The sequence below is a fragment of the Melospiza georgiana genome, chromosome 19 (genome assembly GCF_028018845.1).
Source record: "Melospiza georgiana isolate bMelGeo1 chromosome 19, bMelGeo1.pri, whole genome shotgun sequence".
In the NCBI taxonomy this organism is placed as follows: Eukaryota; Metazoa; Chordata; class Aves; order Passeriformes; family Passerellidae; genus Melospiza; species Melospiza georgiana.
The window spans coordinates 10,323,143-10,346,343 of record NC_080448.1 but is presented as its reverse complement, the minus strand read 5'-3'; the positions used below and the strand labels follow the sequence as shown (position 1 = coordinate 10,346,343).

At 50.3% G+C, this 23,201-nt stretch overlaps 2 protein-coding genes across 2 annotated transcripts in view; both read left to right on the top strand.

The window, feature by feature from the left end:
• The window catches only part of LHFPL7 (LHFPL tetraspan subfamily member 7), a 56,772-nt gene that overhangs the window by 5,568 nt on the left and 28,003 nt on the right, over nt 1–23,201 (top strand). The window contains exon 2 of the mRNA XM_058037398.1: nt 3,953–4,091. Coding sequence (XP_057893381.1) covers nt 3,953–4,091 — 139 coding nt within the window. The remainder of the gene's footprint in view (nt 1–3,952; nt 4,092–23,201) is intronic.
• The window catches only part of ASPA (aspartoacylase), a 47,148-nt gene continuing 41,387 nt past the window's right edge, over nt 17,441–23,201 (top strand). The window contains exon 1 of the mRNA XM_058037395.1: nt 17,441–17,616. The gene's annotated coding sequence lies outside the window, so the exon portion shown is untranslated. The remainder of the gene's footprint in view (nt 17,617–23,201) is intronic.

Here is a 23,201-nt window from a genome sequence, read left to right as displayed (position 1 = left end):
TAGATATTTTCTCTCAACAGATACCCCCAAAAGCCAGACACACTGTGACCTTCACCTCCTTTTTCTCACTGAGCCTGTGGCTTTGTTTCCCAGTTATTCAGGGCATTTATTTTCTGCCCCCAGTTCCAAGGATGCTGAAGGATCTGAGCAGGGCTGGACAGCCCAGCAGTCTGTAACCTGGCCCTCAGCCTGCTGCCCTGGCTACCACAGGCCCCAGCCAGGATAGCAGCTGTTGGGGATGGTCAAGTGCCAATTAATAAATTGCATTAATAAATTAATGTGCATCCTGACCCAGTTCATAGTGATGGCAGGAGCTTTGCCATGTTGGTTTATCTCTGCTGAACCAAACACCAGGTACTGCATTTCAGCACTAAAAACTGGACTGGAAAGTTTATTTTCCCTTCTCCTTTCCTGCTTTAAAGCTGGCTTTCAAAGATGAGCTAACTTTACAAAAGTTTTCATTAGGGAAATTAAGGAATTCTTCCCAGGACAGCCATTATGTGGCATTTTAATTTTGATTTTTTCTGGTGAATGAAACAACATCTTCAGCAGATTTATTGCTAAGTGAATGGCCCAGCCATGGCATGTGTCAGACCTGTAAAACACTAAAAATCAGGCAGGGGATTGTTGTTAATCAGAATTTATTACGCCACATAAAGGCATATTTACAGTCTCACCAGGGGACGATTAATTTGTTTGGGGATAAACAATTAATCTCCCTGGGAGTGGGAGCAGAAAATCTGACATGGTTTTATGTCTTTTCCCAGCATGGCAGAGGCAGGGTTGCTCACAGCCTCCCTGGGGCATCTCCCTGGCACTGCCAGGGGTCAGCAATGCCCAGGGCCTCCCTGGCAGGGTTTGCCCTGGGAGCTCTGCTCTTTACTGGGATAAATGGGTTTTTTCCTGCCCTGCCTGAGCTGGGCTCTCACAGGCAGCCTCCTGCATCCCTGCTGTTCCTCCCCACCCTGTCTATTTTTGGGTTTCAGCCCTTGCATCTGTTTCCTGCATCCTCTCCTTTCTGCTCAAGAAGCAACAGGCACAAACAGGGAGGAGAGAGGGAGGTGCTGCACAGTGGGAAGGAGACAATTGCAGCTGCTATGCCTTTGCTCCATGGACTTCTTCAAATTTAAACCTTATTATTTCCCTTTGAAAGCAGCTTTTTGATCTGTGCAGGAGCAACCCCAGTACAGGGCAGGAGCACTTGAGAAATTCCCAGCTGAGGTTATGACAAAAGCAAAATTTCTGTTTTCCAAGAGCATATACAGTGTTTTGGCAGGTAATGTCAGCACACAGCCAGGCAAAGAGCAGTGTGTGCCCTTTTCTACTGTCACCTGTTTTGGGGGCAGCTGTGCCCCTGCCACCCCTTCTGTCCCCAGGAGCTGCCTGGCAGCTGTTGGGTGGCTCAGCATTCCTGGCCCACGTGGCAGAACCCAAACCTCACCATTACCTTCATTGAATCTTCTCCCATTTATTCAACAAGATCTTTGTTCCCTTTGCCAGGGCCTGGCTGGATTTGGGGGGTTTTGGGCACCCCTGTGCACATCAGGGTGCTGTCAGCCCTGAGACCCCTCAGTCTTGTTGCCAAACCCTGATGGCAGCTCCCAAACCAGAGCAGCTCTTCTGCCAGTGTAACTCACCTGCACCCAGCCTGTTTGTGCCTTTTCCCTGTCATTTTAACTCACCTGCACCCAGCCTGTTTGTGCCTTTTTCCTGTCATTTTTTAACTCACCTGCACCCAGCCTGTTTGTGCCTTTTTCCTGTCATTTTTTAACTCACCTGCACCCAGCCTGTTTGTGCCTTTTTCCTGTCATTTTAACTCACCTGCTCCCAGCCTGTTTGTGCCTTTTTCCTGTCATTTTGTCCTGAAAAAGATCTTCACACTTCTCCACAGGGATTAACAGTCGGAGCAGCTCATCACTTGTTTCCAGCAGGAACTGTGAGTTTTTAGGGGATTTGAGCCACCACAATTAAGGAGAACCTAGATCATTAAAAATAATATGCTTCACACAAGAGAAGAACCAGCCTGCTTCACAAGACCCCTTTCTGCTGAAAAATTCATTGCTCTAAATAATTAATGGTCCTTGCAAAGGAGGATGGTTTTGCTGGCAGAAGGTGAAATGCAGATGCCAGACAGAGTAATCCTTTTATTTTTGTTATGAATCCAGATTTCCTGGCCATGCTGCTGCCCTGGGAGCAGGGCTGTGGCTGCTTTCCCCATGTGGCTGGGGGAGTGTCTGTGCAATGGGGACCATCCATCCCATCCCATCCCATCCCATCCCATCCCATCCCATCCCATCCCATCCCATCCCAAATCCCATGGGTCCCTCCTGGTGTAGGGACAGGGCAGGGGGCCCTGCTGGGGGTGTCCCAACCTTGTACCTTAAGCCCTGAAGCAGCTCTTGTCTGTCCAGCTCTCAGTGCCTTGGCAGGCTCTGGAGAGGAGCAGATTTCCCTGCTGGAGCAGCCTCTCCATTTCCCTGGGTAGTTTTTGCACTGCTGTTCCTTTTGCATTGCATGTCAGGAATTCATTTATTGCTGGGACAGCATTTGCATTGCTCAGTGCATAAATAGGCTATAAATAAGATGCTGATTTCCAATCACTGCACAGCCCCAGGAGAAGCACTCACACCAGGGTGTCAGGTGTGCCTGGCCTGTCCTCTCCAGCACCAGGGTGTCCCTTGCAGCAGTGGCAGCTGCTGGGCACAGCTGGCAGTGGCTGTGTCACCCAGCACCAGCCAGTGCAGCTCAGCAGTCAGGAACAGGGGGAGGTGTGGGGCAGTGCCAGACCTGTGGGACAGCAGCACTCATGGGAGGGGGTTTTGAGCTCTTGGGACCCCCACGGGCATCCCAGGGTAAATCCAATTCCTCTTCCCCTGCTCAGCCTGCCGGTGGTTCCTACAGAATAATTTACATTATTATTATAATAATGATATTATTCCAAACAGTAGCAGATTGTTTGTGACCTCTTTGGGGAGAAGAGGTAAATGAAAAACTGCAGTGGGGTTGTTTCCCTCAAAAGCTCAGGTAGAGGGGGGAAGATCAAAAAGGCAAACTGTGCTCTGCTAACCAGAATGTCCCACCAGGACAAGAGGGCTGGACAAGGGTGGGAAAGGAACCTGACCCCCTCAGAGCAGCTCCCACACAGGTTATAGAAGGCAGGCTTTTCAGGGAGGTGGGAGTGGGACCTGCCTTGGTGCTGTGCTGCTCCAGCAGCTGAGGCACTCACCAGAGCCAGCAGCATCCCTGGGATGTGCTGGGAAGTGACAGGAGCTGCAGCATTCCCTGGGATGTGCTGGAAGGGACAGGAGCTGCAGCATTCCCTGGGATCTGCTGGGAGTGACAGGAGCTGCCGTGGCTGATGCAGGGCTGGGCCTGAGCTGCCCTCACACTGTTTGAGCACTGTCACCAGCTGGGTGCTGGAGGAGGAAGTCTCTTCTGTGCCCCTGGCTGGGCTGGCACGTCCCTGCTGGAAGAGGCCACCTTGCTGCCAGTGCCACCCGCTGTCACCTGCAATGGGGACAGAAAGAGCAGCAGTGCAGTGACTGAACACCTGTACCCAAGGGCGAGCTGTTTTGCCATGAATTAATGCTTTTCCCTGGTTTTAGGCTGCTGGGGGTGGGAGCAGCCTGCCATGTCAGCAGAGCTGCAGTGGGATCCCCAAAATGCCTGCTCATTGCCAGGCCTGCTGGGGCAGGGCTGCCATGGGTCCATTTCAGTGCTCAGGAGGGGCACTGACACATCACACACACGTGGTTTAGGACAATTGTCACTGCAGCCCCAGTGAGCCCTGGGAGCAGGGCACGGCTGAACCTCGGGTGCTGAAGCAACAAAAGGTGGAAGGGAAAAGGTGGGAGAGCCACCCCTGACAGGGCTGCACTGCCCACTGGCAGAGGGGGATTTTGGGGTGTGTGTGGTTGGGGTGACCTCTCTGACAGCCCCTGTGTCCTTGCAGACGAGTGCAGTGCTGTGTGCGGGCGGCTGTGCCCTGCTGGCCCTCAGCTCCCTGCTGGCCATCGTGGCCGTGCTGCTGCCCGGCGGAGCCTGCGAGCGCCGACTCTGCACCCTGGCTGGCTACATGCAGACAGCAGCAGGCAAGTGATGGGGCTCTGCTCTTGGGGGGGAGGGTGGGGTGTCCTCTCATGCCATCTTGGGGCTCAGCAGCATGAGGAGATCGCAAGGGTGGGAGAAAAGCAAGTGTCCCTTCAGTTCAGTGATTGCCTCTGTTGAAGTGTCCGGTTCCATCTTTGTGGTTCAACCCCTGGAGGGATTTCCCTCCCTGAGCTTCACACCTGACACAGGGGCTGTCCTGTATCTCCCCAGGCAGCCCTGGTGATGCTGCATCCACTTAAAATTCCATTGCAATCTCCTGTGCTTCTGCCTTGGGGGAGCGCAGAACAAGGGGAGGAAGCTGGGAAGGGACAAACCCCACTGGAGTTTGTCTGTCACCCAAACTGTCACCCCTGCAGGGAGCCACGTCCCTGAGTGTTGGACCAAACCTCCCCAGCTGGCCATGAGCCACCACAGGAGATTAATGCCCCTTCGTGTCTGTGCCCAAGAATAAACTCCTTTGCTTGGAGAAATTCTCAGGGCCAGCCAGGCTTTGTTCTCTGCCTGGAAGCATTCAAGCTGCTTTGGGGGGAAATCCTGTTACACACTCTCCTCTGCAGGGCTCATCCCCTGGGATCTGCTTTGGGACAGATGGAGCAGGACAGATTTCAGCCATGCTGCTCCAGCTCAGCCAGGCTGTGGGGCCACACACATCTCCTTCTCCCAGTCTGGAGATTCCCATCTCTGCTGGCTGCTGGCCAGTGTGTCCCCTGGGGGTGGGACAGAGGCTGGAGGAGCCTCATGGCAGATCCAGCTCCAGGGATGGGTCCCTTGCAGGGGACAATTGGGGTGGAAAAGGGTAACCCCACATTACCTTTGCCTGGAGGGTGGCACATCCCTGCTGTGTCTGGAGCAGATACAAAGCAAAGGATTAGGAAGAGTCCCTGGAAAGGAAACTGACTGTGGCAGATAAATACAAATGAGGAGCTGCCAGGGGTTCTGGTAATATTGAACAGGCTGTAAATAAACTGTAGGCTCTAAGCGTTATTGACAAATGAAAATTTACTGGGGACGTTTGAGCAAGCTAATGGGTTTGCTTTAAACCCTGGCATTGCCTGCTAAGCATTTTGTCTTGTGCTTTTTAATTTTGTGCACTGTGGATTAATTCCCATTCAGAGCTAGGCAGCCCTGAGTCAACAGAATTAAATGGTTTAATGTATTTGGATTCAGAAATGCTGCCCCTCCATAATTTCTCTCCTTGTTCCCCCCTCTCTCCCTAGGAGGAAGCTTTTCAATAGAAATCAGCTGCAGCGAGGTGACAGGGAGAGAAACTCCTCCCCAAAAATCACATTATCTCAGAGAAAAACAGGGATTTCAGGATGGATGGAATTATGGGGGAGGGAAGGAAAGCAGAGCAAGCCTGGAGGTTTGGTAGAGAAGCTTTCTGATGGGGGGCAGCTCTGCCAGGGGGACCCCCTGAGATGCTGGCAGAGCAGTGAGGGTTGTTTCTCCCAAATCCCAGGTTTCCAGGTCCTAAAGTCACCTTTCCTCTGTCTGACCAGACATTTTCCCACTGAAATCCAAATTTTGCTCTCCTTTTCCCATTTCACAAAGCCAACTTCAGGTATTCTTTTAGAGCACCAAAGGTATGAATAAATCAGCTCAATTCTATGAAGCACTGAATCAGGAATCCAATGTGCTGATAAAGAGCCAGGAGCATGGAACATGCCAGAAGTGAGGAGCAGAGGAGCAGAGCCAGAATCAGCCCCCACAGGCCCTGCACTGTCTCAGAAGGATGCCCTGAGCTGCACTCACATAAATCCAGGTGCAGAGGCCAAGGATTGATCCCTGAACCAAACAGGAACCAATCCTGAGAGCAGCCCCACAGCCAGGCTCAAGCTACAGCTTTAACACTTTCCTGCTGTACATTTGGAGAGCCAAGTTGTGCCTTTGCAGCCCAGAAAGGAGGAAGATAAAAACCTCAGGCAGACAGAGCAGAGCTCTAATTGCAGATGCAGACAGGCCACCAGGGTTCAGAGCCGGGCTAATTGCCACCATGCTTTGAGAACAGGAGTCCTGATGCCTGGCATCCATCCTTAGGAAAAACCCAACATATCCACACAAAGACAAGAGGATGGTCCCTAATGAAAGAGTTAATGAGCAACAGGGAGAGGAGGGAGGATAAAAGAGCATTTGCTCAGCTCTCACACCCTACAAAGTCAAAGCTGCCTCTGAGAGATTAGAGATGAGGCTCACCCTCTGCTCATGGTGTCAGCTCACTGAAATGAAATTTCTGGGGGTCCTTCCTCCCAAACCTGCATGGCAGCCCCTCCAAAGAGGCTGAGGGAGCCAAGCTGGGTTTTATTTGTAGGGGGGCCCAGTCCTCAGCTGCAACCCATTGCTGTTGCTGGGGAGGAGTCCTGGGGCTGAGCCCAGGGACAGGGAGGGCAAATGGGGGCACAGCTGAAACCCTGCCAGTTATCCTTCAGCAAAAGCCTCTTTGCTGGGCTTTAAAAACAGGAGTTAATTCCAGGAAGAAATGTCTCCTGCTGTGTGGGGCTGAAAGGGAAGCACAGGGAATGTTCTCCAGGGCTGATTGTGGCTGTACAACCTCTCTGGGGGCTGCCAGGTGCTGCTCAGGGCCCTGCAAGGCTCTCAGAGCAGATTTTCAGTGACTGGCAGGGGGAAGCTGCTGGAAGGAGCTTGGGGCCATCCCAGTGTGTCAGGCAGTGCTGTCACCCATGGCACCTGTGGGTGATGCCCTGGGGAGCCCCAGGGCTCTGCTCTGAGCTGTCACAGCCCATACAGCCCCCAGCAAATGCCTCACAGGAGTGTCCTGAGCCTGGGGGAGCTCAGAGCAGCCTGTGACAGATTTCCAGCAGGGACTGTGCTCCAGAGCATCCCCACCCCCATGGGAATGGCCTCCCAGGGCAGTGAGGCTGATGACAACTGAGATTGCCACTCAGTAAACCCCATCAAACAGGAAATCTGGGCAGATTTCTGCTTTGGGGCTCGTGGTACTAAGGGAAGGACTATGGGTGACCATGCTCCAGGACTGGAGCTGCTTCCATCTGCTGCTGAGGAATGAGCCCTCACAGGCAGGATGAGCCCCCTCATCCCTAAAAGCCTCAATAAAGGCAGGACTGTGTTGATTTTGGGAAGCTTTTCCCTATGTGCACTTCAGGCAAAGGGCTCCTGCTTTGCTGGCAGGGGTGGCTGATCCAACCTGCCGTGGCCCCATGGCTGCTGCTCCTTCCCCTGGTCTCTGGGGCTCCAGGAGGAGCTGCAGAGCTTGGGACCTCTGAGGCACAGAGCACAAAAAGCCTTCAGGGAGAGCTTTGCTTTCACCCCACGCTGCTCTCTGTCCAATCCCACCACCATCAAGGCACTGCTCAAACCCAGTGCTGAGGGAAATGATCCTGACCTGCCTGTGCCTTTCTAAGGCTCTTCTGGTTTTAAAGAGCAATTTCCCAGCATTGCCATGACAGAATCAGAGCAGTCACAAGGCTCCAGCAAGACAGGCAGAAACCCTCAGTTATGCAATTTAGCCACACTGTAATCCCAGGTTTCATGGCAGTCCCAGGAGCTTCTTCCTGGAAAATGTGATTGCATTCTGCAGCCAAAATCTCTCTTACTGGCAGCAGCATGGTGGCATTACAGAGATGGCCTCAACTTTTGGTCAGTTAAGCAGCAGAGCAAAATACAGGAGACCTTTGTTTGTTCTTTAGACACTGATCATTCAGTAAGAACACAGAAAGAGGGAGAATTGTTCACTTTCAGATCAGTGTGAATCTTCTAAATGTATCAATTCCCAAGGACTGAAAACCAACCCAGATTAAAATGCTTTGTGCCATTCCCAAGGGAGAGCAGCAGGATGGGTGGGAGGTCACAGCAGTCCCTGGCCAGGACACTGTCCCAGTGTCACAATGTTATTTAGGAAGGCAGCACACGATCCTTCCCTCTCATTGCACCTCCCTGCATCCCAGCCCACCTCTGGGATCGATGGTGCCCTGTTTGTCCCAGCCTGTGCAGGCTCTGCATGGCAAACAGCACCATCATCTGCATCACTATTGATCCCTCAGGCTCCCATCCATCAGCCTGGTGACATACAGGTAATGTGTAATTAGTAACTTAGATAAAAACAGCACCAGGAGGGAGCTGCCAGGCCAGTGTGTCCATGGAGCAGCAAACAGAGGGGTGGTGGCTGCCTGGTCACTGAGTCACTGAAACTTCCCTTGCCTTTGGGGTCCCTCCCATCCTGCCCCTCTCCCACACACCCCCATTGGAACAATGGCATGAGGGAGGCACTGCCAAGCATCCCTGCCCAATGCACTTGTGAGGGTGCTGGGGGGCAGCACCAAGGACGGTGCAGAGGCCACCAGGCAGCGGGGACACGCTCTGCTGCTGGGCTCGGTGTCCCAGCACGGCTCTGAGGGGACAGAACTGGAGCAGCCTCTCCCCAAGCAGGGGAATGAACTAAAAGCCTTCAGGAAGGGCCAAGGCTGGAGGCTGGGGGCGCTCCCAGCCCGCAGCGGGCGGGGCAGAGCTGGGCAGCCCCGAGCCCCGTCCTGCTGCCCGAGGGCTGTTTGTCACAAACATCCTTGGCATTCGGAACTTGGCAGCGGAGGCAGGGGGGAAGCAGTGCCCTGTTGTCCAGGCATTGATTTGATTTCAAATCACCCAAAGCTTCCCCCATTGCTGTTTAAAAATAGCAGCTTGGCTTTTATCACGGAGCCCACGCCGTCCTTCTTCTCGTGGCAGAAAAACATGCTCAGTCCTGATGCACTGACACTGCTGGATGTGCTCAATCATCAGAGCAGCATTAAGGAAATGCTGCCATAAAGCTGCTTCCCCACTTAGGAAAGGTTCCTCAGATCTGCAAGAGAAGCTCCCAAAATAAGCAAAGTCCAGTCTTCCTGCAAGGTGCAAAAGCAAAACAGTTACTTAAAACCTGAGCCTGGAGATGTGTCCAGCTCCTGAATTGCAAGGACAGCTTGTTTGTCTTCCTCTGGAAAGAGCAAAGCTGGGAGCAGCTGCATGACCCTCCTCAGTGCTCAGGTCCTCACTGCCATCCTCATCCTCTCCCCTCACATTTCCCATCCTGTCCTTGCCACAGAGACGGCACTCACACTGTTGGGAGCCCTGATTCTGCCCCTGGTGCAAGGCTTTCCCCCCCTGCTTTCTTTAATTACATTAGCAAAGTCAAAAACTGCCTTTGGCACGTTATTATTCAGTCAGTGAACTCTCACTAATTCCTGACACAACCAATAAATATCTGAGGTGGGAGCTCACTGCCAGGAGCTGGAGAGGGGCTCGGTCACAGCCCAGTCCCACTGCTCATTTCAGGGTCAGTGTTGCTCATGCCTGACTTTCCTGTGCTCTCATTTTGTTCACTTGCACTGATGCAACTCCTCTTCTGTTACAATTTTGCTAATTTCCTCCAGAATTCAACTCAGTAAAAGCCACAACCATCCTGAGCCTTGTGCTGGTTTGTCCTGAGCCCTGTGGAGATGCTGGGCACCAGCACCAAGCCCAGGGGTTGTTATTCCATCAGTCTCTGTGTGCTGAAGAATTTGATGAACTCCTGTGTTAGAAGCAACAATTGACTTTTTTCCCATTTCCCTCCCAGCTGGGAGGTGCTGTCTGGGAGGATGTTGCAGGGGGAAAATGAACTTGTCAGATCTGCAGATTGACAGGCATGAAAGTGGAACCACAAACATCAACTTCAGCCTTTCAGGAAATTTTTACTTCTGCTGAAACAGTAATTTCTCTGTGCTCACTCCAGTGCATACATTCCAGTGACAGATCATCTCGGTTTGAGAACAATTTCATGATTTTACTTGCAAACCCCAAAATCTCCATTGGAGAGACAGGGGAGGGGCTGGCAGCTCTGCTCACAGCCAGGCTCCCTGCCACAGGTTAAGTGCACATCATCCTTCCCAGGGCTCCAGCTTGTCTCACACAAGGTGCAGAGCTGTGAAGGAGCAGGGGCCAGAGCCTGGCTGTGCTGTGGAGCAGCTGAGCTCTGCTCCACCCCAGTGACAGATGACAGAGCTTCATTTCCATCTGACATTTGGACAGATTGCTCATTTCTCAGAGTGCTGTGATTCTCTCCAGGTGGGTGGTGCAGTTTGGCACTTGGTGCCTTTGCCCTCCCTTCAGGCCAGGTCCCAGCAGCAGCAGTGTGCTGGGCTAATGCCAGGAGCAGAGCATTTCTCAGCAGCCTCATTTAGAGAATAAACCAGCCATGTCCTTTCATTGGCTTCTTGGAGAGGGGCAATACATTTCCAGTGGCATCAGTGACAGAAGCAATATTCTTTCATTGCTATCATCAGAAAAGAGCAGCTTTATACTGCAAGAAAGAACTATTTCACTTGTACAAAACATATTTTTTATTTCCTTAAACCTGGGGAAATCCTTGTCATATTAATATGTGTCTGAATTGCTTCTCTTTCAACAGTTCTCCCAAGGATTTGAGCTCAGACCAATTATTGCACTTGGATGCAGTAACAGTCCATAAAACAGTATATTCTGTAAATAATAACAGTGCTTTGTAATAAATGGAAACTACAAATAACAAGTGCCACTGGGACTCCAGCACTGCTGCCCCTGAGGAAATACAGGCCCCAAGGAGCCCAGCACTGTGCCAGAGTCACGTGTTTCAGATGGGAAAATCCATATTTCACCTGATTCCCTCTGCCTGTGACTCTCCCTTCAGTTTACAGGCAGTTGTTCCTTTATAAGGCAGAACATTTACCTGGATTCTCACATTTTCAAGGCACCAGGGTGGAGCTTGTGGGTGTTACCAGAAGGCTCCTCAATCTCTCCAAGCAGGCTCCTTCTTGAATTTTTGGTGAGGGATGGCTTTGATAATTACTTGTCTTTCATGAAGTTTAATTGATCTTGTTGGTTGTTTCAGCAGAGAACAACAGCAGGAGAGGGTCCCCCTTCCCATGCAAGTTCAGGTTGTGTAATAAACCAGGTCCTGCAAAGCTTGAGAGCATTCATCATTTATCATTTATCATTTCACAGCTGTCATTAGTGGCTGCCCAGCCTGCTTGTTGCATGCCCACAGTGCTGAGCAGGATCACGTCCTCTTATCTCCTTGCTGTGTAATTATGTGTTCAGCTGAGGTTTCTTTTCACAAACGATTTGACTTCTCCCATTCCTCCTCCTTGCTTAGCTCATGTTTGTTGGAGACAACCCTGCAACCCTCTCCAAGGCCACCTGAATGTCCTCTCCAAGGCCACCTGAATGTCCTGCCTTGCTGTGGGGAGGGAGCTCAGAGCTGAATTTCATGCATCCTGAAGCAATTGTGTAGACACCACATCATCTTTATTGGCTCATCCATCTGCACTGAGTGCAGGGTGTAATGCTGAGAAAAAACTCTCCCTGTGCCCTCTGATGCTGGCAGGAGCTCAGCACTGTCAGGTGCATTCTGCAGTTCAGTCTGCCCAGGGATGCATTTCAGGGATTTTAGGTCAGCCCCAGTGCCCAGCCTGGCTCTGGAAATGCTGAAGATTTTGGCCTGCTGGTTGGATGTTGGCTGTAATTTAAAAGGCATCTGAAAGTGGGGACAAGGAGCTGTCAGGACACAGAGCAGGGCAGTATAGAGAAGCCATCCTGTCTGCCAACACCAACATGCTGCCCCAAAACCTAAAGGCTGACATCAAATTCAGGGTGCAGCAGTGAGCCCCTCAATGCCTACAAAAACCTCTGTTTTGCTGGGATTAGATGAAGCTCATGCTATTTGTGGATCCTCCTTGGAGGTCACTACAGGCCCTGGCTGGCCCAGCCTTGGTGAACTCAGTGATAAATCTGGGTGGCAGCTGCTGGCTGGTTTCTGTGTCACAGATTGCCCAGGCAGTTAAAAACTCTGCATCTGTGCACCACAGCCTGGCTTTAGGAGCAGGGGTGCACAGAGAAGATTTCCCTGAGAAAGGAGCAATGAAAATCTGACAAATGGGTCTTTCCACCTCCTGCAGTCCTGCTGACTGTGGCACAGACCTTTTGGTGGCACTTCCAGTCCCACTTTGCTTGCTCTGATCTGGTTTCAGTGTCCTGGATAATGGGAGGTGCTGCTGGCTGAGCTGGGGAGGCAGCCCTGGGAACAGCCACAGGACAGTGGCTCTGGGCCAGCCCCACTTCCTTTTTGCACAGCCTGACAATGCAGGGAGTCTGGCAGAGGTCTCTGTCCTCCTGTGGGCACGTAGCACAGCTCCCAGGCGAGCTCTGCTTCGGAAATGTTTTGCTCTGCCTTCCTGTCTGAGCCTGTGCTGAGCTGGATTCCTTTGCTGGTAAGGAACAGATCTGCTCAGAGGAGAAATTTACCCTGCACCAAGTGTAAACACAGATGGAAATGTGGTGGAGCCCTCTCCAAAGTCAAGGGAATAAATCTGTTTAAAAGGCTGAGCACCTGGGGCAGTGAAAGAGCAGGTGGAGCCCCAGAAAGGACAGTGGGACTAAAGCAGAGGGCACAAACTGCACAATTAAGTGGAGAAATTACCCCAGAGAGAAAGGAGAAGAGAATCCTTTATGGATCTCTTTTAAGACTCCAGAGTTTTCTGAGCCCTGTGAGTTGCATCCCAAGCAGGTAGGCCTTTCCCCTGGACGAACCTCATCTGCCTTCTCCAGGGCAGCATGTGAGGGATGCAGCCCCACATCCTCCAGCTCCTGGGAGGGATAAGCAGGATTTTCCTCCCTGGTTAGGCAGCTACTGCAAGGACAGGAACTCTGGAAGGACAGGGCATGTTCACACCAGTGGAATCAGCTTCATGATGGTTTGGTCAGCTCTGCTGCTCCAAACCAGTACATTGTCTATGTTCTACTGTAACAGCACTCCTGAACAAAGGCTTGGTCCTGCAGGGCTTTACTCACTTGCCTAACCAAAAAACTAGAAACATGGATAAGCCTTGGATGGCTGAGAAAATGTGAAATTGGCTTCTTCTCCCAGCTGTAACCTTGGCAGAAGCAGAGCTCTGGCTGCTAAAGCCCATAAAGTGCACAGCCCCTGTTGCTCCTGATAGGGGTATAAAATTATAATTACTTGAGGAGTGACTTACGATTCAGTGAAACAAGAATCTTCTCCTTTTTGATTGAATTACTCAGTGGTTATTCCTAGAAGACTGGAAGCAGATGGCAAGCTCTGGCCAGGCATTTAACAGCCTGAGTTATGGCATGGAGGGGATGGAGCTGAGCTCCAACCTGCTGCTCCTGCCTTCCTGCTTGCTTTGGGTCCCATCCTGGGGTATTCCCTGGGAAAGGAGAGGCTGGGGCTGGGACAAAATGGTTTTCAGCAATGGATGGAGATGTGGAGCATGTCCAGCAGCAGAGGGCTTGTTTTGTAGCTCAGCTGGCAGCACAGCAATGCAAAAATGTTGTTTCTGTCAATCCAGTGCTGCTTTGGCCCAGGTAGGCACATCTTGACAGCAATCCCTGGGCACTGTCAGGAGCCTGTGGAGCTGGGAGCTGACAACTGTCCCTGTGTCACACAGGAAAGCTCCCCATCCCTGCAGGCCCACGAGGAGGAGGGATGGATGAAGGCAGACAGTCCCCTGGGCTGGGGAACAAACACAGCTGTATAATTTCTGCCTCACTGCTCCTCCTGCCCCCGTGTATCTTGAGCACATCAATAAAATCAAACAGACTATTAGCAGCACGTCCTGTTATCAGCCATGGATGGGCATCATGCAACCTGCATTTTATGAAGTGCTGCTCCTACCACTGCTGGGGCTGCAGTGATTATCACATCTCCTCACAGCTGGGCCACACCACAGCTTTTATGAGCTACCCTACATCAAAGGCCCTTTCTTTTTAAAGATAAATTAACAATTCTCTCCCTTTCTTTTTATTTAATAGCAGAACAGCCAGCTGATTACTAGGTGAGACACCAATCGTGTTGCTGAGCTGTGCTTACTGCATTGTCTATTTGATTATTTTTATTGAATAAGCAAATGTTCTCTCAGAGCTCTCAAGTCCTTATGAGGGAGACTCATTTTCTGCTGCTGTGATCTCTTTGTCACGGGTGGGTGATGTATGAAAAGGAATTGCAAATAGCTGTTTACAGCAAGCAAAGCCCCAGAACAGCCCACTGCAATTTCTGCTATCTGTCGGAGGCTGTTGCTGGTGATGGTCAAAATTAATTAAGCAGGAAGGAAGAGAGCAGAGAGGCACCATGTATCCAGTCCTGCCATTGAAATATTAATGGTGAGCTAATCAAGAAAGAGTATCTATGAATATCTAATCAGCTCACAGTTTGCAGCTTTACTGAAGCAGTGAACTTCTGGGCAGGAGGTGTGGGAGGGGAGGTGGGTGGGCTGCTCCTGATCACTCTATCTGGGAATAAACAAAGAGCTCCTGCCTGTCAAGGGGCTCAGGGACATTTTCCTTCCTCATCTCACCTCCCTGCTGCCCCTGGATGCTGTTGCATCCTTCCTGCAGTCACCCACAGAGTGTCCAGCCCACAGCATCCCCAGTGCTGTGCTCCTTCCTCCCCAGTGCCAGGGACAGCTCAGCTCCTCCAGGACTGAGCTGCAGCCTCTCTCCACATCCAGGTCTTGGGAAAAGGCTCCAAATTGTACCTTGGACACAGCCCTGGCCCTCCATGCCTGCTCCAGGCACCCCACAGGAGGCAGCAGCTGTGTCCCTGTCCCTCCTGCCAGCGTGTTCCCAAGCTTTTTATGGGGAAACAGAAGGTGAAGGGTGTGCTGCAGGGCCAGGGTGCACTGCAGACCCCCCAAGCTCAGAGCCTGCTCAGCTGCTTTCTGCCACCCACCACACAAGCAGGGAAAAACAAGAGGAAACAATCCCATGGCAAAGCTGGGCCAGTTCCAATCAAAGCCACAAAAGTAAATGTCAGTTTGGGGTGCCAGGAGTCGTCAAGCATCATTTCTTTCTTCAGTGTCAGTGTAATGAGGGCTGTGGCTTTGGAGATTTCTATTGCTGTGTTTCTGCAAACAGTTCCCTCCTCTAACCTCTTGGAAATTGGATTTTGTGGGGCTGAGCAGTTTGTGTGCAGCAGATAGCAGCAGGACTGATAAGCAGAAACCTGTTTACACACTCACTCTCATCTAATACTCCAACTGGACAGGCAGCTGCCTAGATTATTTTTCAAATTTCTCTCTCTTTTTTTTTTTTAACATTATCCAATGTAATCCTTGTTGGCTGAATGTTTTGCTGCTTAACTGGGAGAAATCTGAACCAGGCAGTTTTAACATGTAACAAACATGAAAATGATGTGAAGAAAAGGATAAAGGTAATAAGTAAATCTTAAAATGGCACCAAAGAAGAACCAAGTGGTGATCAGGAGGGAATAGAAAACCTGTGCTATCCCGTGTGAGGTGTATTTCATGTGCTGCCAAGGGAGGAGGGACTGGATACAACTCCAAATTCAGAGTCCTGGCACATTGCTCTGACAGCCACAGGAACTTTCTGGGAAAGGAAAAGCAAAGCAGATGGCATCAGTTAAGAACAGGGGAAGGTACCAGGGATGTCCAGGGAAATGATGGAGCCCAGTGGCTGCATCCATTGCCTGTGGGAAGGAGAAACCCATGACTGCAGGTGTGTGGGGGCTGCAGTGCCCACTGCAGCTCCTGGGTTTCTGCAGGAGGAGCTCTCTGCAATGTGCTTCCCTCACTGCTCCAGTATAACCCAAATCTGTCAGCCTTTAGGGCTTGCTGAGAAGGTCATCTGTGAGCATGGCTAATTATTTCAAGCAAAGCATCAGGCTAATGCCACTAACCTGCTCCCAGGGACTGAGCTCTGCCCTCTGCCTTGGCTCCTCAGCTGCAGGGAATTACAGATGCATGGGAGTGTGTGTAAAGCTCATGGGTATAAACAGATCCCACTGGCATCTACCTTGAGCACAGGGAGGAAAATTCACATTTTTCATAGCCTGTTCATTCAGTTGTCATGAAAATGCTGTTCCAGCCAAAAGGCAGAATCTCTTCTTTCTGCCATTTAATTTTCTTTAATCTGCTCTTGACATTTATTGCAAGAAGTATTTTACCCACATCAAAGGCAAAGATTTCAGAATGTCACATGGAAAAAAACTTAAGGTCAGTCCAAGTGAGGTTATGGTGGCTGACATGAGATGAAAGACTCTGATTTTCACAAGCAAAGTCTGTGCAAAACAAGAGGCCTGTGCTCTGAGGGTGCTTCATTTGCACCCTGGCAGGAGCTGCAAGTGGTGGCCTTTGTGTGTCTGACACCTTCAGCAATTCAAGCAAGGCTGTCCTTAATATGAACAGGTTAAAGAATAGAAGATGCCTTGATAACATGACTTTTCAGAAGGCTCTCACAGGGGTGAAGGGTTTCCCATGGCTCTGCCCAACGTTGGCCCAACTCTCTTTGCCTGGGGCACAGCTGGGCCCTGCTCTGCCTTCACTCTCCATGAGGGAGTGGTGCTGCTTTTCACAAAATTAAATGAGCCAAAACACCTGACAAACTGAACAAACTGCTGAAAATGCACACAGCAGTGGGGCCAAGCCTGCAAGATGCCTCTGGATGTGTGGAACATCCTGAATGCCAGTTCTGAAGAAAGGTGTAAAATGCAAAAGACTCTCAGAAAACTTCTCCATTTAGTTCATTTTGCATGGGTAGAGGTAACAAGCTGACACAGGTTAATTTATAGCTTGGCTGTATGCTGATTGCAAAGCACACATTTCCACTCAGCCACCATGAGTAAATCACTTTCCCACTGGTTCTCTTGGCATATAAAAGAAATTTCTCCCTTCCCGAGATTTAAAAAAAATCCTAATATGTTATACACTGCATGACTTTATAGCATCTTTAATATTTAAAAGGCTAGAATCTATAACCTCAACCTTTAACAAATGTACAGTAACGTGATAACAAATTTGCCTGGAACAGCTGCTATCTGGGTACCAACTGGCACGAGGAGGAGGGAGGTAATTGGCTTGTTTTCAGATAATTACCATAATTGTAGTGACACCATTTGGATCACATCTAACTGCATTCCTGCTGCAAGTTGGATAATTTAATAATTGGCAGAATTTAGACTGACAGTAAAGGTAAAGTCAGCATATGGTGGGGAATCAGCAGGCACCTCCCTGCACTGCTGCTACAGGCTCTGCTGCTGTTGCTGTGAACTTCAGCAAAATCTTTTGGTTTTGCTGCTTTTCTTGAGCTCTGTGGCTGAGCCACATCTTTGCTCCTTTTCTGATGCTTGTCCTGATGAGACCACATTTTGCACCTCTTGAACCTTTTGATTTGAGATCAATCAGTTCAGTTCACTCCTACCCAAATTACTGCTTCCTTTGTGCTCTTGAGTATTTTTAGCTGTCCTAGTTCTGCTGGGGGCTGTCAGAGCTCTGCACTGAAAGGGGATTAAACCATGGTCAGGTGCTTCCAGGCAGCAGCCAAATGCCTCTCCCCGAGGCTGAAGCTCCCTGGAGCAGGGCTCGTTCCTGGCTGAGCTGCAGGAGTGCTGGGCACTGCTGGGGACCTGTTCCTCTTGTGCCCTGCTGTCCTTGCTGCTGGTGGCAGCTGAGGGGATGCAGCAGCTCCTCCAGAGCTGAGAGCTGCCCAGCAGAGCACAGGAGCTGAAAGGTAAGGCCAGGAGGTGGCTGAGGCTGCTGGGGGAAGGCAGGGAGGTTTCTCAGCTTCTTGGGCACTTCAGGAGTGCAAAGGAGCAGAGCACTGAGCTGCTGCCCTGCAGTGCCTGTCCCTGGCCTTGCCCTGCCTTTTTCTGCAGGGCAGAGCTGAGCACAGCTGCCAACACTGACAGTGCTGAGGACAGGGGGCTGCTGGAGCTCCCCAAAATGAGAAAATCTCCTAGGGTGCATTTGCTTGTTTTGTTTGTGTGGCTCTTGTGCTTTCTCTGGGCTGAACCCAGTCACCAGGTGTATTTTCCAGTGGGTGAGGGGGCTGGGGATACACCCTTAGCTCAGGTCTGCAATCCAGCCCAGGCCTGGGAGCCTGGGGGATCCATCAGATGCTGGAGACAACTCTGGCATGGAGCAGGGGAAAGGCCCATCTCTAACAGACCCCTGTGCCCAGATGAGGTTGATGGCTCCATCCCTGACTGGGCACACACAGCCCTGGCACAGGAGGGAGGGAAGGGGGATGACTAAAAAGTAAATCCCCAGGTTCTGGTGGGTGGTCTCCAGGGCAGTGCTGGGAAGGAATGGGAGCTGTGCTGCACCAGGTTTGGGATGCCTGGAAGCAGCTGCTGATCCCCACACATCCCTTCTCCCTGCCCTGCTCACAGAGACTGCAGGGTATCCCTTTCCTTGCAGCATTCCCTCCCCCTCTGTGATTTATTGCTGCCAGGAGCCTGTGCATGTGGAGGTGGCATAAATCTCACCCAAAAGAGAGAGAAGGAGGAAATTTGCATTTGCTTTCTCACTGGCATATTGAATGCAGCTTTCCAGTTCAGTGCTGAAGGCCTGGGCAGGTCCCAGGCTGAGGCATTTCCCTCAGGGTAACACAGGGCCAGCACTGGGGCTTCCCTCCCTGCTGGAGGAGGCTCCCACAGCCAGCAAGGAGCAGCTCCCCCACTCCACCCAATTATCCCCAGATTAATTTCAATCCACTCCTATTTATATTTTGTGGTATCAGCCTACTTAATTCTGTAGTATTTGCAGGCTTCAAGCACTCACTGTGCTCCCCTGTGCTGATCTGCCAACAGCCACAAACCCTTCCCTCATTCAGACCTTCCAGTCCTCCAGCTCCTTTCTGTGTCTCACCCACCTCCCTCCAAGCTGCTTCCATCCAGCCTGACAGTCCCTGTGCTGGTTAAAATCCCCCAAGCTGCTTCTGGAGGCTACAGAAAGCAATTAGGGAGATTACAGTCAGAGCATGGTCGTGCTGCTGCAGGGGTCTGGGTGTCCTGTCACAAACAGGCAGCCTGGACTGAGAGGCTTTCAAATAACAGAGCATAAGCAAACAGAAAAGCCTGGCAATTGTTGTCTCCAAGACTGCATTTTGCCTGGAAGTCCATCAGTGTTTTCCTGTGTCAACACCAAACTGGATACAGGGCAAAGCAAGAGATGCAAAAGAGCAAGGAGAAGGCAAGGGGGATAAAACACATTAATCAGAGGGAAAAGTTGGAGGCAAAGCTCTGCTCCTGCAGGGGCTGACAGCTGTAAATAGCATATTGAAGCCATGGAGGAAGTAAAGAATTAATTACAGTGCCAAGACCCAATCCCACTTCCAGCCACAGGCAGCATTTATTAAGATCTCACTGAGGCAGGAAAGATTGAACAAGGGACTCAGGGGACTACGAAGGGGAAAAGAATTAATCAGTTTGTCTCAGGAGAGTGGAGAAGTCAGATTAAATAAAAACTGGAAGTAAAATGAAAGGGGGAACAAGATGGTTGGAAAGCTGGACCTGTTTGAAGGAGAAACTCTGCAGTCACAGCTGGGAGCAGTCCCAGGGGCTCCACTCCCCCACTGCAGAAGCTGGAGAGCTTTGAGAACAAAGGCTGAAAGTTTGCCTTGACTTTTTAATAGGTTTAAAAATGTCACTTTGGGCCTCTTCCTTCCTTTGCCTGGCAGAAGGAGGCCAGGAAAGACATCCCCAGTTCCAGTGCATCACCAAGGAGCTCAGATTCCCCACATCCCACTTTAACTTGGACCTGAGAGTCATTCCCCAGCTGAAATTCCCTGATAGCCAAGCAGGGCAGCAGGGGAAGCTGCACCCAGTTGAACAAATAGAAGTCCAAACCCAGAACCAACACCCTTAAAGGAGCATTTTTGTCCCTGCTCATTGTCAGCCCAGTGTTTTCCATCACAATAACATTCAGTTATTTATCTTCTAAAGTGTACAACATTTTCCTCCCTCTTTTGTGCTGTTGCTTTTCTGCCTGTCCCTCTGGGAAAGGTCACTGAGCTTCCACGTTCCTGCTGTGTAATGAGCTGTGACAAACACTGCTGACCACGCTGGGGTCACAGAGTTTTAGAGGGCCTTGAACACCAACATCACAAGGAGGGAGCCTGTCCCCAGTTTGGGAATGGTGTCCCATTGCCAGGCTCCTTCCCTTCTGTGCAGCTCAGAGGCACAAACTCCCTAAAAGCCAAATCAGAGACCTTTGTCTTATTCTTCCCCCTCAAAAATCCCAAGCCTGACATATCCAGACATAAAATAAAACTTTGCATGTAATCAAAGTAAAGAGTGAATGGAGGAGCACATTTTGTCCTCCTTGCTAAGTTTTCAGGAAACAGGAAAGGATTCCTACTTTTCTTGCAAGTCCAGAAACTGTTTTGAGAAAGCCCTTATGGAAATGCAAAGTGCAGATCCTATAGAAAAGAGACACCAAAGCCCTGCTTGTTGCAACAGAAACACTTTCCAATGAAAATGCAGTTTAGAAAGTTCCTGACTTTATCCATCAGTCTCTTTCACAGAAGTACAGGTCTGTGTCTGCTTTTTTAGCAAACCTCCAGATTACTGGAATTTACTGATGGGTTTAGTCCCACGTTATGCCAAAGAGCAGTTAAAAAAAAGGTATTTTCTGCTGATTCTGTGGTGGTATTTCCTGGAAAAACCACTAAACACTGTTTGCTGGAGTTTAATGTGCATGAATGATGGGAGGGAGGGATGTGCACTGTATTACAGCCCCTGGTTTTTGAAACCTGGTGCTCTAAAGCTGTGAGTGCATGCCCAGCACCCCTACTCCCCATGTCCAGGGCAGAGCAGCAGTGCCTGCTCCTGCTCACTCTGACCCACAGCACCACCCGGGGTGCAGCCAGCCCCTTTCCCTGACCTCACATTTAAGGTGAACAAACCAACAAGCCACAGCTGCAGGCAAGCCTTAAAAAACCCCACAAGCCACCAAAAATAAAGATGTGTCTCTCCCAACACACGTGTAATGTTTCAAACCAGCCAAAGAGCTGAATGTGAAACTGGTGCAGAAATAGATCCTCCCTCAGAAAATGAACAAAAAGGATCTTTGCTTGGGGATAGGGATAAGACAGGGAATTGGAGGTAAAACCTGAAAGCTGGAGATGGAAGAGCCTCCCTGAGCCAGCTGTGCTTCCTGGGGTCCCTTGAGGCCCCAGTTTCAGCTTTTGGGCTGTGCAGTCCCAGCTGCACCGTGTGCTTTCCAGAGCTGCCCAGTGACACCTCAGAGCCCCCCTGTAACCAACCCAGAAGCGACGAAACCTTCCCAGCCCTTTGCAGTCACCTTTTCCAGCCTGCTGCTGCTGAAAGCCGTGATGCATCTCACTTTAATGCCCCCAGGGCTTATCGATGGAGCCCAAAATTAGATCAGCAGACCCCAGCAGGCTCAGGAGCCTTAGCCAGCCTTGTTACCTTAATGAAATGCTAATTGCTGCTTTTGCAGACTAAAAAAGTGCCTTTGGTCCTACAGCAGCTTCAGTTAAGCAGTGTTAATTGCTAAAGCTAATTATGTTGCTATTGCTCCTAGATACTGGTTCAGGTTAGGTGTGTAAACAATGAACCCAGGCAGTGCCCTGGGTGCCTTCTGTGCACGGAGCAGGTGCTGCCAGGGAACAGGGGCCACATCCTGAGCTGATGCCACACACAGAGAACAGGACACTACCAGGGAGGTGACAACCTCTAGACATGAGACCTCACAGCAAACCTTCTTCCTAAAATTTTTAGGATTTGTGTTTTGAGGGAAAACACTGAAGAAAAAAAAAAGCTGATATTTCCTCAGTTCCATAGATACAAGTTTTAGTAATTTCCTTAACCAGCTGTCCTTAAAAAGCCTCAGATTTCTTCTGTGATGCAATTAGTGGAAGCCAAGGAACAAACAGATCTGGGGTTCACCTTCCTATGGGAAAAAAACCTCTTCAAATGCCTTTTTTGTTGCACATCCCACATCTGTTTCATTGCTGAAACTGCCAGCTGAAAAGGTGCATCATGTCAATTAAACCACCAGAATTTTCCAAGATCTTTCTGAAAGACCATTAGGATAAAATATTTGCTGGTTAGAACAGCCTTGGATAATGGCTCCAAAGGGGTTTCACTTTGCCAGGCCCTTTGGGAACCACTGCTTTGGGACTGGAGGCAGAAGCAGCCCTGTGTCAGCAGCTGTGGGGCTGCAAAAACCAGGATGAACCATTCCTGGGACTCTCCCAGGGCAAACAGGAACAGCCTGGGAGAGCCACAAGGAAAATTCTCTTGAGTTTGGCTGTGCTGCTTTACTGCTCTGCTCCTTGTGCTGGGCAGGAGCAAAACGAAGCAGGCAGGCTATAGGTTGTGATTCTGGAAAGAACTTTACAGAATCCTGCTTGCAGTAAACCAGCTTTTATCCCAGCTCCAATTAACAGCTGAGTTACAGGACTCCAGTGGGATAAAGGGCAGTGAATCTCCCAGCCCATTTACATGATTTATTAGAGCACTGCTGTCGGCAGGAGCTGCTTTATGTTTCATTTATGAGGACACAAGGGGGTGAAGGCTCAGTTACCAAGCTGTTGGGGTGTTCCTACCCCAGCAGGGCTGAAATTCTCCTACAACAAAGGCACTACCAGCCCCCTTGCTGCAGCACTGCTGGCTGTTCATGGCGTGTCAGCCATGGCTTCCTGGCTCACCTTGGCAGAACTGCTGCTAAAAAAGCACCATTTATTCCCTCTCACTCCTTTCCAGGTTCATCTGGAGCAGAGAGCCAAAGCTCAGACATCGAGAGGGAAAAAAGAGATGAGTTCCCAGCCTGGCAGCTGAAGCAGCAGCAAGGGGCAATGCATGTAGTGGGAGTTTCTGTAACAAGCATGGAGAAGTTGGGACTGGAGTTTTCTCATCTGTTTCTGAAACTTCCCTTTCTAAGCATCTGCCAGGCCAGGAAAGGATATTTGAGCTGACAGCCTTGGAAGGGCTCCACCATTTGATGTTTGTATGTTTGTAGAGGAAGCAGAGAAGGATTTTCAGTGACAGATGAAATCTGCAGTCCCTCTAACACACCAGAGATCTCTTCTAAAGAGATTTAGCCTCTTGAAAGCCAAACTATAAGGTTTCTATTGCAGAGATGTTTGATACCAGGAAACTGAGTCTTGTGAGAAAATGAAAGCGTCCATGGTTTTCTCCCACTGCAATCAGTATTCCTGTAAAATAGCTGCTTTCCCTGCCTTGCATAGCAATGCAGCAGTGAGACCAGCTGCTGTTTCATCTTCCCCTTAATTTTCAGGAGTAGCTGATATACAGTGATAGGAAAATACAGTCACAAGTAATGTGA